The sequence below is a fragment of the Mandrillus leucophaeus genome, unplaced genomic scaffold, assembly GCF_000951045.1.
Source record: "Mandrillus leucophaeus isolate KB7577 unplaced genomic scaffold, Mleu.le_1.0 Scaffold2281, whole genome shotgun sequence".
NCBI lineage: Eukaryota > Metazoa > Chordata > Mammalia > Primates > Cercopithecidae > Mandrillus > Mandrillus leucophaeus.
In genome coordinates this window covers 112,726-128,175 of record NW_012102345.1, presented here as the reverse complement: position 1 = coordinate 128,175, position 15,450 = coordinate 112,726, and the positions used below count along the sequence as shown (strand labels likewise).

Genomic DNA, 15,450 nt, shown 5'->3' with positions numbered 1-15,450 from the left:
CTGACCCCTGTCAGGGGACTATAATTCATGCCCCAGGGGCATGAGGCCTGACCACATGACTTGCTTTAGCAAATAAAATATGATTGGAAGTTACTGTGTAACTTTTGAACAGAAGCTTCAAGAGCCACTGAATGATCCTGCCATCTTTCTCTTCTTTCCCATGAGAGCAGTATGTCCCAGGTTGAGACTGTTCCTCCAGCCTACTCTCAGAATGACAAGATCACTGTTGCTGACCCATGATACAGATGATCAGGAAACACAGTTTGTTGTTATAAGTGACTGACATTTAGAAATTATTTGTTACTACAGCATAACATAGTATAAGCAAACTAAAACAACAGGCCATTTAAAAAATCTGAAGTCAAGTACTAAGATAAAATTTATACTTTAAATAAAGGTATTATAAACAAAGGTATTATGTGCTCATTGTAGAATATCTGAAAAAAATTAAAATCGTCAACAATCTTACCACTCAAAGACAATGACTAGCACTATTTTCTCTCAGAATATTTTTTTATAATACACATTTTCTTCCAGTGTTTTTCCTATGGATATATATAACTGACATTGCTTCACATGACCTTTTATATTGTGCCTTTTATAATTATCATGAGTATTTTCCCATGATGTTAAGTTTCAAAATAATTTTAATGATGAAAAAATAATTATATTGATGCAATGGAATTTAACCATTTTCCTGATGTTCAGTATTTAGAGTTTCAAATTTTAGAATGTTTATAAATAATAGGGGTGAACAATACACTTTTACATAAAATCTTAACATCTATATAGATTTTTTGGGGTGGAGCAGTTTTCTTGATGGACATAGCTTTGAGATGCTTTTGACACCTTCAAGTGGATGTCAGTTAGGTCAGACAAAGAGTCTAAACAGGAACAGTTAAAAATTTCAAATGTGAATGAAAACTTATTATTTCTGTTCAAAATATCTAAAATTAGCAACAGAATGGATATTACAATTTTAAATTGCACTCTTTATTTTTTTAAGAGAGTCTTGCTATGTTGCCCAGGCTGGCCTTGAACTTCTGGGCTCAAGTTATCCTCCTGCCTCTCAAGTAGATGAGACTACAGGCACACCCCACTGCATTGGCTTTAAATTGCATACTTTAATTCTGCAAACATACTAAGGCAGAAAAAAGTAAGTGCAGTGTCTGTATGCATTGTTGTAACAGATTATTTTAGAAGATTTTGACACACAGAAGAAAACTATCTTAAAATAAATCAGTAAATTGTTGAAGTCACATTACTAGGAGATTATAATCAATCAGTTCAACTTTTCCTGCTGTTAGTTTTCTTATGACTTAATGACTGATTTCTTCTTTAAAGAATGACTTTGAACAAATGGTAAGTAAAACCTTTTCCGTAACAGCATGTAAACAAAGTCTGTGATTTAATAACAAGGTCAAATTCCTGGAATATATGTCTGCCAGTTTTATTTTTTTAAAAAAATTCAGTAGCTTTTTATAAGTGAACCATTCAGGATTCTGTACATTCTTTACATTTATTAAATCCCATAAAGTAAATTCATATAGGCAACCCTGCCATCATACAAATAAGTTACATAAAACATTTAATTTGCAACTCAGTCATTTAGAACTTAGAATATTTCTTCATAGAAACAATAATGAAGAAAAGCAAGAAAATGAACAATGATATTTAAGAAGGTGTGCTGATTTTTAAGTCCTCACAACTGAAATCCTTCACAATGCATTTAAATATTTAAGAATTATTAAGTTATTCTGAAACAATGATGAGGCATTATTTTAAATACAGATCTTGCTGTAATGAGATATATTAAGGAAGAAGAATGGAAAAATGGGAATAGGGAATTTTAATATGGGGAATATTTATAATTTAAGCTGTATAATAAAGTTTTTAAGAAATTAGGATCATCTATATTATTTTCTGGAATACTTCTCTGAACTCCAAAATAATGTGGAAATCTATTGTCTGTATGTTTAATTAATGTTTATCATAATTACAATATTAGTTTTAGACAGACTATACTACTGATAATATCACTGCATTTGCAAGTATAGTATAGGATATTATAATTCATTAACTCATTTATCCATGTATTCAATAAAATCTCGCTATACAGTCATGTCCCAGGCAATGGATAACACGGTTAATATATACACCAAGCTCCTTAGGTCATTCTGATAACGTAGCCAGGTAAGGAAATCACGAGCATAAATCATGGTTATGAACCCTAATATGTTTTAAAAGCATATATATAGAAACCAAGTCTCTACTAACATGTAAGGTACTTTTATGTTAGCTATGTAATCCTCATTTGTAAAATTATTTTAGGGAAAAAATCAAACTGGAATATGTTGAAATAAAAAACAGTATTTGTATTATCAGTAGAAAACTAAAATGATTGTGATACTCTTAAATTAACTAAAAAAGAAAACTTAGAAAATAATACTAAGCTAGTATTAAAAGTAAGATTAGAGGAAACTGAGGAAATAGAAAAAATATTTGTGAAGATTTCTTACAGGGAACTTGTATGTACTTTTAAAAGCTCTAGAGGCAAAAAATTTGATTTGTCCTCTGTACAGGCATTATTCCTATTCTTAGTCCCTGTGGTAATGGTTACTTTTGAACTCATATGAAACCAAAAGAAAGAAAGGAAGAGAGTTTCCTAAGCAATAAAAAAATTGAAAGAATGAGTTAAGAGAAGCTTACATGAGCAAGAGATTGGGTAAAATGTAATTAACCTGACCAAGTGCAATGAGAGGTAGAAGGTGGGGAAAAACATTTGGTGCACAAATCCTCAAAGTTGGGGAGAGAAAGCCATTGTAAAAGAAAAAAGAATTTCATAGGCTGGTTATAAGGTAGTGTTGCTAAGTGACATAATTTCAAAATTATCTAGTTGGTGGAATGAAAACAATTATTATAGGTTATTTCGGATTATAAAATCTAGGGGAAAATTACTGAAAAGACAATCATATAATCTAGAAGGCAGAAGAGACCTTACAGGGTTTGTATTCTATGCTATGGTTAAATTCTTTCCATAAGCAAAAACCTCTAGAAGTAGCTATTATGTACAATAAAACTGTTATCTTATTTATTCTGGACATTATACTTCTATTAATGCAGCCTAACAGTGCTGGCTTTCCATGACTAGTCATGTGACACTTTAACCTAAACTGAGTTAATAATAAACTTAAAAACTCTTAGTGATTCTTCATGTATATTAAGTCCCATCCTATAGTAATACAGTTAATCTTGGACTTTCCATTTATCCTTATTAAAGTTAACCCTATTAATTTTGGGGAGATTTGCTTCAACCTGCCAAAGTCTTTAAAATCTTAATTCTCTATATCTCCTCCATCTAGCCACCAGTCACATGTAGCTATTGAACCCCTGAAATCATAGAGTATATTCTCAGACTATAACAGAATCAAACTGGAAATCGATAACAGAAAAATCTCCAAACGTGGACATTAAACACCATACACCATGGGTTATTTAGATAATCCATGGGTCAAAGAGGAAGTCTCGAAGAAAATAAAAATATACATAGAAGTGAATGAAAATGATCACACAGCGTATCACAATTTGTGGAATGCAACTAAAGCAGTGCTGAAAGGGAAATGTAAAAGACTAAATGTTTACATAAGAAAAGAAAGTCTCAAAAATGATCTAGATTTCTGCCTCAAGAATCTAGAAAAAGAGCAAAATAAATTCAAAGTAAGCAGAAGGAAGAAAATAGTAAGAATTACAGCAGAAATCAATGACACTAAAAGCAAGAACAATACAGAAAAGTTACTGAAATAAAAGAGCAGGTTCTTTGGAAAAACAAATGCATAAACCTCTAGCAAGACTAACAGAGATAAAAAAAGAAAAGATGGAAATCACCAATATCAAGAATGAAATGGGATATTATAACAGATCCTACAGTCATTCAAAGAATAGCTGGAAATACTAGGGGCAACTTTTGGCTTCATCAATTAGAAAGAATGAACCAATTCCTTGAAAAACCACACATTACCAAAACTCAGCTAAACTAAAATAGATATAACTTGAATAATCCTATGACCTTTAAATAAATCAAATTGTAATTTAAAAGCTTCCCCCACAAAATATTCAGGCCCAGATGGTTTCACTGGAGAAATCTACAGAATGTTTAAAGAAGAATTAATGTCAATTCTACACAATCTTTTACAAAAAATAAAAGGAGAGGGAATAAGTCCCAATTCCTTTTGTGAGGCCAGTATTGTCCTGATACCAAAACCAGACAAAACGCAAAAAAGAAACTTACAGAGCAATATTCCTCAAGAACTTAGATACAAAAATTCTTAGCAAAATACTGGCAAATCAAATCCAACAATGCATAAAAAGAATAATAACCCACAGCCACATGGGATTAATCCAGATATGCAACGTTGGTTCAATAGTTAAAAATCTAACAAAGTAACCATATCAACAGGCTAAAGAAAAAAGTCACATGGTCATATCAGTTGGGATAGAAAAAGCATTTGAAAAAATTCAACAATCATTCATGATAAAAACTTTCAGAAAAATGAATAGAGCATAACTTCCCCAATATCATAAAGAGAATCTACAAAAAAACCTATAGCTAACATCACAGTTAATTAATACTAAAAAAGTGGATGGTTTTCTTCTGAGATTGGGAAGAAGGCAAGAATGTCCACTATCTACAACTCCTATCCAACATAATATTGGAAGTCTTACCCACTGCCATGAGGGAAGAAAAAAGGCATACAAATGTGAAAGGAAAAAATTAACCTTTTTTTGCAGACTACATGATTATCTACACAGAAAATCTCAAACATTCTACAAAAAACCTCCTACAACTAATATCTGAGTTCAGTAAGGCTGAAATGTACAGTCAAGACACAAAAATCAATTGCTCATGGAAACAAATAAAAAGATAAATACCATTGGCAATTGCGCCAAAGAAAACAAAATACTTAGGTATACATCTAACAAAATATGCATGAAATCTGTATAATGAAAATGACAAAATGCTGATGAAAGAAAACAAAGAAGGTCAGAAATGGTGGCTCAGGTTTGTAATCCCATTACTTAGGGAGGCAAGGTGGGAGGATCACTTGAACTTAGGAGTTTGAGACCAGCTGTGACAACAAAATGGAAACCCTGTCTCTACAAAAAATTTTAAAAATTAGCCAGGCATGGCGGTACATGCCAGTGGTCTCACCTACTCAGGAGGCTGAGGCGGGAGGATCATCTGAACCCAGGAATTCGAGGTTGCAATGATCCATCATTGTGCCATTGCTCTCCAAACTGGGTGACAGGGTGAGACCCGGTCCCAAAATATATATTTTAAAAAAGAAAACCTAAAACTTTTAGAGATATATGTGTTTATGAATTCATATAATTGACATAACTGTCAATTATACCTAAATTAATCAATAGGATTCATACAATTACCACCACAACCTCAGAAAGTTTTTTTTTGTAGAAAAAGCTTTACATAGAAAAGCTTTATCTAAAATGTATATGGAAAGAAAAAGGCTCTAGAATAGCCAAGATGATTTTGAAAAAGAACAAAATGAGAGGAATCACTCTTCCTGATATAAAGGCTTACCATATAGTTAAGAGTAATCAAGACGTGGTACTTTCAGAGGGATAGACACATAAGGAACCCAGAATAGAGAACCCAGATTATACCCACACAAATATGCCCAATTAATTTTTGACAAATAATCAAAAGCAATTCAATGGGGGAGGAACAGCCTTTTCAATAAACAGTGCTAGAGCAATTATCCATCCCCTGGTAAAAAAAAAAAAAAAAGAACCTCAGCCTAAACTTCATAACATTACAAAAATGAACTCTCAAAATGTATCATGGACTCAAATGTAAAACTATAAAACTTCTATGAAAAAAGCATAGGAGAAAATCTTTGAGACCTAATTTCTTAAACTGTTATTTAACTTGATACTAAAAATATACCAAAAGTAATGTTCTGTAAAGGGAAAATCTGGTAACTTAGACCTCATCAAAATAAAAGTTTTTGCTCTGTGAAAGACCCCATTAAGAGGATGAAAAGAAAAATTACAGAGTTGGGAAAAATATTTACAAATCACATATTCAACAAAAGATTTGAATGTAGATAACTCCCAAAACTCAACATTAAAAAACAATTAATCTAACATAAAATTGGCAAAAGATACTGTTAGAATTTCACCACAAAAAGTACACATATGGCAAATAAGATATAAAAAGCTGTTTACATCATTAGCCATTAGTAAGTGCAAGTAAAAACATAACAAGCTATTACTATATACCCATCAGAAATAGCTAAAAAATATCATGCTAACACCAAATGCTGGGGAAGATGGAGAGCAAACTGGATTACTCATACACTTGCTGGAAATATAACAGTACTGTCATTCTGGAAAACAGCTGGACAGTTTTAAAATACACTAAATATGCAACCACCGTACAACCTAACAATTGTCCTCTTCAGCATTTATCCCAAAGAAAGAAAATGTATTTTCTAATAGACTCTTGTAGATGAATGTTCATAGCAGTTTTATTTGGAATAGCTAAAAACTAAAATCTATTCAAATGTTCTTCAATGGATAAATGGTTAAACAAACTGTAGTATATACATACCATGGAATACTACTCAGCAATAAAAAGGAATGAACTATTGTACTGACACATGCAACAACTTTGATGAACCTCAAGAAAATTAGGATGATTGAAAAAAGTTAATCTCAAAAGGATTTATACTGTATGATTCTATTTATATAATATTCATGAAATAACATCATTAAAAAAATGGAGAACAAATTATTGGTCGCTAGGGGTTGGTATGGGGAGAAGGTTAGACGTGGCTATAAAGGGGTAGTGTGAGAGAGCCCTGTGTTAAGTACATTGAACATGGAAGTAGTTACATGAAGCCATAAATGTGATAAAATTATATATATACACACACACAGATGAGTGCATAACTCACAAAATATGAGTAAGCTCTATGGGTCGTACCAATGTAAATTTTCTAGTTTTGATATTGTCCTACAGTTATAAAAGATACTAATACTGGGCAAAACTAGGGAAAGAATGCATGGGACTTCCCTGTGTATCTCTTTGAAATATCCCAAGAATCTATATTTCAAAAAATTTTAAAAAATCACTTATTGCTGTATAATATATTAATAAAATCAAATATTATTTTCAAAATAGATTTGGGATTATTAATAACCATTGCTTGACAAGTTTTTAATATTGGAAATGAAGTTTATATTTTGGTAACATAATTTCTTATACAGTAAGGCTGAAAATAGAACTGAGCTACCTAAGAAATGTTTTCTTATTGACCTAAGTGAAAATATTACTTTGAATTTTCAATTTAACCTCTAAAATGATTTTTAAAGGTATACTATAAAAAAGCATGGGATTGTTTATAAGGTTCAATTTAGCAAGATGCAATGAAAAAATAAAACAAAAATATTTCTATGTGAGTTAACAAGAAGACACATTGTTTGCTTCTTGGTAAATGACTTTATAAAAATTGACTTTACAAAGCACATCCAATTTCAGAACACAGTATCTTCCAAAATCTATTACCCTGGGAAAATGATCATATCAAATAAAATGACTCAGACATTATGAAAATTAAACTAAAAAAGAACAATTGGTTCTTAACACTATTAATGTAAACAAATAAGTTAATTTTACCTGATTTCTAACTTTATCTCTTCAGATAACTCTCCAAATTGTATCTCTTCTACCTGTAGTTCTTTAAGAGCAGCCAGAATTTTCTGCTGGTCTTTACTGGTAATTCCATTCTAAGCAGAAATAGTTTTAAGGTACAGTAAATTAGTTATACTTGAATAATTTAAAACTCAAAATCACTGAAGATACTTTCTTACTTGATGAATTCACAACTTGAAAAAATAGGCATACAGTGGAAAAATAACACATTTCTAAAAAAATATATGTTTTTCTTATAACTGTGATTGATGTTAGTTACAGCATTAAAATATTTAGATATATAATAACTATAGCCAATTTTTTTGCAATACATAACAACTATGATGGACTCCCAAAACAAATTACTAGAACTTAATATTTGTAATACTTCAAAAAACATAGTAAAACAAAATTGCCTTCAAATTTTCATTTAAAAATCAGTGATAAATGAGAATCAAGTCCTATCTTTGTTTGTATTCTACCTTTAGTGTTAAACTAAATTTTCTATACTGGAGTTAGCTTTGTAGTATGCTTATTTATTTTTAGTGATATTAAAAATTTCAAGTTTCCCATGTGGTCGTGCACTCAGATCATTGCTTTTTACATATCGTATTTATCAAGGTGTCTCTAACACATCCCACAGCTATATGTTATTAGGTAATACTAGATGGCAAAATAAAAGGTCTCAATAGTTTTGAGAACCAAAAAGGCTTGGGAGACATATGTTAATACCCATACACATAGAAAAACAATCTCTTATTTGTAAGTGCCCCAGTTTACAAATCTATTTCACATTTGAAACTAAAGGATCAGTTTTAGTTCAGATGTCATGACAATCTGAAAAAAAAAAAACAAACAACCCAAACTGTAAGTCATTATGTGTTCTTAAAGTAACTTAACACTAACACAAGACTTTAGATATGGTTATGCGTAATCATATCTAATCAAGGACACAGTAAAAGAGCAATCTTTTGTCTGTAGCCCTAGTATTTTAAAGAGAAAAGGATCCATAATTTTAAAAACATCAAACAATATATCAGGAATTTCTGAAACTGATACTAACCTTTGTAAATTCATCTTCCCTCATGGTCAAAAGGTGTCTTAATGTTATATCCCTTTCCTGTATAAAAGGAAAAAAAAGGCCACCTTTCCATATAATTAAAATAGTAGAAGGAGAAGTAGGCAAGTGTTCATAAGTTAGTTACTTGCTTCACTCTCAAGCAAATTCCAGTTTTCTAGAGGGAACAGGATATGTAGATATAGAACTATAATATTAAGTAGACAGTAATGAGTATCATAATAACTATTCACCTAAAAAGTATAAACATAGCTAGGTTTTCAGATTCAAATGATTACTATTCATATTTGCTTACATTAAAAGAAAAGCAGTTCTATAAAATTTGGCAGAAATTATGTTTTATGAATATTTTAAATTTCTGACTGTATCACATTAAACCATCAGGTAGTTTTATTCAAGATTTCTCCAAATAGGGAGACATTTGAAGATTATACAATGAAGCCCAACTCTGAAATATTTTAACAGAATGTGCACACTCCAAAGAGGAGTCTATCTTAAATAGCACTTTACTGCTTCAGTATCCCCACCTAGCTGATAATAACTGTCATGGACTCAAAACCCCATAATGTATGCTTAAAACACCCAGACAGTCCTTGGCATATGATCTGATTTAACCTTCATGACAACCCTACACTAGGTATTATTATCCTTATGAAGCAAATGAGATATTTAAGTCACATATTTCAGTGATTAAACATCAGAGCAAGAATCTAATACCAGGTGTGTTTGGTTTAATATCATGCTCTTCCAATATTCTACTCATGAAGATGAGCAACTACAGAAACAAACTAAGGGCTCAGGTGTATATGAAGGTTAGACAATGGGTAAAAACTGTTTAATCTCAGATTCTAATTTATGAAAATTTCTAATTATGAAATGTTTGTTTCAAATTTAACATCGGGATGTACTACAAATTACGGAGAAAAGTGAATAGGCAGTTATTTATAGACAAGTTTATGAATTAATATCTAATGTTACAGTAACCAACAAACTAACGTATATGCATAAGTCACTGTAGGTTATATAAGATCTTACCTTTAGTAAATCTGTCATATGTTCAAGTCCAATACCATGTAAAAATACTTCCAGATCTCCAAATGCTGTATATGAACTGTATACATTTATAGCAATGTCAATTTCAGAACAGACTATAAATGCACAAATAAATATATATTTATATTGCAAGAGAATACAAATAATGATGAATTCATGTAGCATATATTTGCAATCTGCACACCAGACCTATGCTATATCAAAGGAATGAGTAAGGTTTTGTGACTGAAGGTGTATGAGGAGTATAACTCATCTTTCCCCAAAATGAAAATATATGTCAGTATGTACACCTTGTGAAATTTCTGCACATAAAAATCTCCTCAGCCTGGCACAGTGGCATACACCTGTAGTCCAAGCTACTTGGGAGGCTGTGGTGGGAGAACTGCTTGAGCCCAGGTGTTTGAGGCAAAAAAACCCACAAAAAACGGGGTGGCGGGGGAACCACACCTCTTTAATTGCAGTAAGTAAAATGTAAATAACTTTAAATGGGGTAAGGAGATAATTATTTTTGGCCATGTACTGAACAGCAGTGTTCTGGGGGGAAAGTGTATGTTTAATTTTAGCATATAAAATTAGAACTGTACTAAAAATAATTAGAAAACAAGGTGTAATACTGTTTGAATACTAATATAATCTCAGAACATTTAAAAATAGATTTTATTGTTGATATCGTACTTCAAGTTTACATTTAAAGTTATTATCATTAGTGTTAGTACATAAAAATGAATAAAAATTTTCTAAAATTCTGGAGAACATTAAAAACCCAGACATTTAAAAATGCTTGTAAACATTTAAAATACCATATATTTTAAATAAGTCACCACATTTACTACAGTAAAATATACACAAGTTTTACTTATAGGTATTCTGTTGAACTAAAACATGCTATATTACCTAAAAATGTGATCTTTTTCTCTATCAGAATCTGTTGTCAATATTTTACAAATAGTGTCTTCTTTAGTTAGCTGTTGAAGTTTTCCTTCCAATGGATTTAAAGTAAAAGAAAGTAAGTTGAAGATCTGAAAAAAGTTAACATCATTCAAATATAATTAACATTGCATACTATAACTTAGAGTTAAAAGAAACCAAACATACGATTATCTCATATCCAGAAATTTTAGCAAGTAAGTGGGACAGAAGTTTCACAATTTACTACCCTGATAACAACTTTAAAAAATTGATATATCACAGTTGTACATATTTTGGGGGGTACATGTGGTATTTTGATACACATATACAATGTATAATAAACAAATCAGGGTAATTGGGATATCAGGTAAGTGCTTCCTTGACCTATAATAATAATCAGAAAAGAAAAAAGTACATCTAATTCAAAAGAGTAAAAATTAAAGTAAGATAGTAATTACTATTTTTGGTAAGATCTATAGCAAAACTAAAAATTCCATTTGGATAAATGACTCAGGTTAAATATTAAGATAGTACTTTGAAAACATTGCTAAGTGGGAAGAGAGTAATGAGCGTGACTAAATGTATACAAATCCTAACTGAACACCTCAAAAATACATGGTGACATTCCTGAGTTTTAAAATCTAACTTCTTAGGAAGTCAAGGTTATATCATGTAATCAGCCAAAATACAAGATCAAATCTCATTTCAATAAATGATTTATGACTCAAAATAACCTTTGATGTTCATAAACTTCTTATGTCAAGTTTGGTGTCATCTACTCTACATTTAACAATGTAATAAAATAATTTTAAGTTTTTGAATTTTCAAAGTTTAGAAGAAAAATTGTAAATTCCTTTTTGAAGTTCTACAGGGCTTTAGTGATTACTGTTTACCCTATAATAATTCTGAAAATATTAGAATAATACTTGGAAAATGATAGCCATGTTTATCAGACTGCTTAAAAGGTTAGAGGAAGTTACTTTATATGCAGTAAATGTGGCTTGGTTTGATGATTACATGACGGAATCTTTGGAATTTTACATGCTTTCAAATTCAGGAACTCAGTGTTACAAACTCCCGGACTAAACAACTTAGTTTTATTATTGTACTATATTTGATCCTTGCTTACAAGTTACAGACTTGTGGCTACGGCTTTAATCTTCAGACCAAAAGTTTATATTGATAAAGTAATTTAATGTATGGCAAGTATTTATTATTGAGCTTAACATCTAAATGTTAGATTATACATCCAGGTATATTATCACTTTATCGTATGCCCTGTAACACATATAAGAGTAAATGTTGCTTAAATAATTTAATTTTTAAATTGTTTAATATATTAATTAAACTTACAAAAGAATGTTTTAGTTACAAGTTCCAACTGGCATTTTACTAGCTTTCACTCAATAACTTAAAATTCTGGACCAGTTTGAAATGTTTAAATAGTATATTACAATTTTATTCCTGGGGCCAGAATAAAATTTTATTACTCTTTTATAGAGCTTTTAAATTACTGTATTATAAGTGCCTCTTGTTTCATCGAAGATGAATACTCTAGCAAAATAAAGTTCTCATTACCTGGCTGGAGGAAAGATACATATTTAAACATTTAATAATTGCCAGATACACTATAATTACCCTTGTAAATTCTAACAAATTAATAAAAAGGTTCTACAAATGATAATGTGACATGCCACAAAAAATAAGTTTAATATGTACAGAAGGATACCTCATGATGTTTGTTTCTTTTTGCAATCTCACTTGGCATCTTTCCATCTTTGGTTTGTAGCATTTTATTAGCTCCAAGTTCAAGCAACTTCAAAACTATATTTTTATGACCCTGACGTGCTGCCCATGTTAAAGCCTGTAAGTGGGGGGAAAAACAAGATTGTTTAAAGAGAAGGAGTGTATATGAGACAGACAGGAAAAGTTTTTAACAGTATTTATGACACAATAAAAAAGAGAACATAGTTAATTAATAGAATGATGCAATCTCTTGATTTTACAATATAATGTAAACATATTTCCAAAGTTGTAATTGCAAAGCTGACTGCAAAGCTCATTGATTTTTTAAAACCAGTGTTTTATACAATTAACTGATGTTATGGAATAAAAGGATTTATTTGCCAATCACCAGTTTTCTACAAAAAAGAATTCTTAGGTATATTTTAGAGCCCAGATTTTGCTGTGTGTTACAATTTTTTTTTTAATCAAGAGTAAGGACTAAGAGAGTCAATTAATTCCTCTTTTTTTGAGATGGAGTTTCGCTCTTGTTGCACTTCAGCCTGAAGTGCAGTGGTATGATCTCGGCTTATTGCAACCTCTGTCTCCTGGGCTCAAGCGATTCTCCAGGCTCAGCCTCCTGAGTAGCTGGGATTAAAGGCGCGTGCCACCATGCCTGGCTAATTTTTTGTATTTTTAGGAGAGACCAGGTTTCACCATGTTGGCCAGGCTGGTCTCAAACTCCTAACCTCAGGTGATCTGCCCCCCTTGGCCTCCCAAAGTGCAAGGATTACAGGCGTCAGCCACTATGCCAGCCTTTTATTTCAACTGTTGCTTTTTTTCACCAGATAGCAATTATATTCCAGCCCTTTTGTAATTATTACTTCTTAAAACTATTTTTTTTAAATAGATTACTGATAATAACAGAAACAAAAAGAAAAATTGTAAAAATGTTTCTCACAGTGTAACCATTCTCATCCTGGGTATTAACTTCTGCTCCATGAGCAACAAGGAGAGCAACAACCTGGGTGTGACCATCTCGAGCAGCATACATGATTGGGGTCATAAGTCTCCTAAGGAGGAGGAAAAAAGGAAACATTTGTGTTAATGCTGCCATTAATCTCTCATTTTCATTAATTTAACCATACACAATACCACCAGTACTACTTTGAAAATAAAGAAAAAGAAATGAAAGCTTTTGCTAAATCAGGTGATTTAAAAATCCAATCTTCCTGCAAATAAGTACAAGTGAAAGAGATGACACTTTTAAAGTGCTGAATGCTTACACAGCACCCTCTAGTGAATAAATGTATTAAAAAATACATGAAATAAGCCATGCTTTCTACTATGAAGTCTCACTAATATACATATTCATCTAGAAAATTATCAGAGTACCCACACTATGCTTATGCTAGGAATATAGTAATGAGTGACACAAACAAGGTCCCTGCCCTCAAAGGATTTGCTAATACTAAATGCTTATTACATTTTATTTAGAGGATTGCTGAAACAAAAATGTAAATTTAAAAACTTTATTCCTTAATGTATTCTATTATGATTCTACTTTAGTTTGAGACTGAAAGAATTTTATTCTGACTGGGAGACTTACTGTATGTAATCAGAAAAGAGATAAGTCCAATAGATTAACCAGCTTAATATTCTCTTAAGAGTACTTTCTGGGAGAGGATAGTGGTTTCTCTGTAGTTTATCATTTCCCAAAATTAGAGATTCAATCCTTCTACTCCTGGAAGTTAGTCAGCTTCTGGGCCTATTCCAAGGACACCAGATTTTATCAGCTCTACTTGGGCTGAACATAACATCATGGTCTGTTTTAAAGGAGGTCTGAGATTCTGAGTCCAATTTTCCTGAGTCGTCCTCAAGATCTGATTTATACACAAAGAACTTTGGAAAAGAAAAATAAATAATTTCAGAGCTCCATGTTTTGATCTTACCAAGAAAGTTTTTATTGGTTATTCACATTACATATACAACCTACAAATAGACTATTTCTCTGTAAGGCTTGTTAGCATAAGGTATACCCTGAAATCTGATCACTTCACACCAATGTCCTTATTAGCACAAAGCAATTCATATATATTTGTTTCTTCTATTTCATGGTATATTATAATTTGAATGTTTTATGTGAAATTATATGCTAAGGCAGTTGTATAACATTGCCTCCTCTACCTTGAATATCTCTTACATAGTGGCTTCATTAGATAGACAATCTTTATGAGGTAAAGATTGAATTTCCTGGATAACTTAAGCAAACGTAAAAAATTATATACAACTTGCCAGGTGTGGTGGCTCCTGCCTGTAATCTTAGCACTTGGGGGGCTGAGGTGGGTGGATTGCTTGACTCCAGGAGTTCGAGACAACAGAGCAAAGCCCCGCCTCTACCTCTACTTAAAATTAAAAAAAAAAAAAAAAAATTAGCTGGGTGTGGTCATGCACACCTGTAATCCCAGCTACTTCAGAGGTGGGAGAATCACCTGAGCCTGGGAGGTCAAGGCTTCAGTGAGCCAAGATGATGCCATTGCACTCCAGTCTAGGCAACCAGAGTGAGACCCTGTCTCACAGCAACAGCAACAACAACAACAAAGCCACAAAAAACCCCCACATACACACACGCGTGGCAACAACAAATTATTTGAATTAACTAACCATTCTAATTCAAATTCTCATTACATCTAAGTCCAAACCATTGATGTCTCATCTCCACTGCACTTACCCCTATAATAACCCAAATCGGCTCCTTTCAGTCTTCCCTATTTCATGAAGCCACCATTAACCACATTACTCAGGCTTAAGACTAGGCATAGTTCATGACTCTTCTCTGTCATTCCGAGTACAAGTCATTGGCAGCTCCTATTAGCCCTACCTTCATAATCTGCTTCTGATCACTTCTCTTCACCTCATTAGCTTCTGATCACTTCTCTTCACCTTCATAATCTGCTTCTGATCACTTCTCTTC

At 31.9% G+C, this 15,450-nt stretch overlaps 1 protein-coding gene across 2 annotated transcripts in view; it reads right to left on the bottom strand.

Moving 5' to 3' along the window:
* The window catches only part of ASZ1 (ankyrin repeat, SAM and basic leucine zipper domain containing 1), a 70,019-nt gene that overhangs the window by 8,380 nt on the left and 46,189 nt on the right, over positions 1-15,450 (bottom strand). Inside the window, exons 5-10 of one of the 2 annotated variants that reach the window (XM_011981582.1) lie at positions 13,438-13,549; positions 12,484-12,618; positions 10,740-10,864; positions 9,828-9,903; positions 8,778-8,834; positions 7,700-7,809 (exon numbers count right to left, since the gene is read on the bottom strand). In XM_011981582.1, coding sequence (XP_011836972.1) covers positions 7,700-7,809; positions 8,778-8,834; positions 9,828-9,903; positions 10,740-10,864; positions 12,484-12,618; positions 13,438-13,549 — 615 coding nt within the window. The remainder of the gene's footprint in view (positions 1-7,699; positions 7,810-8,777; positions 8,835-9,827; positions 9,904-10,739; positions 10,865-12,483; positions 12,619-13,437; positions 13,550-15,450) is intronic. The other variant, XM_011981583.1, reaches the window with a different exon arrangement.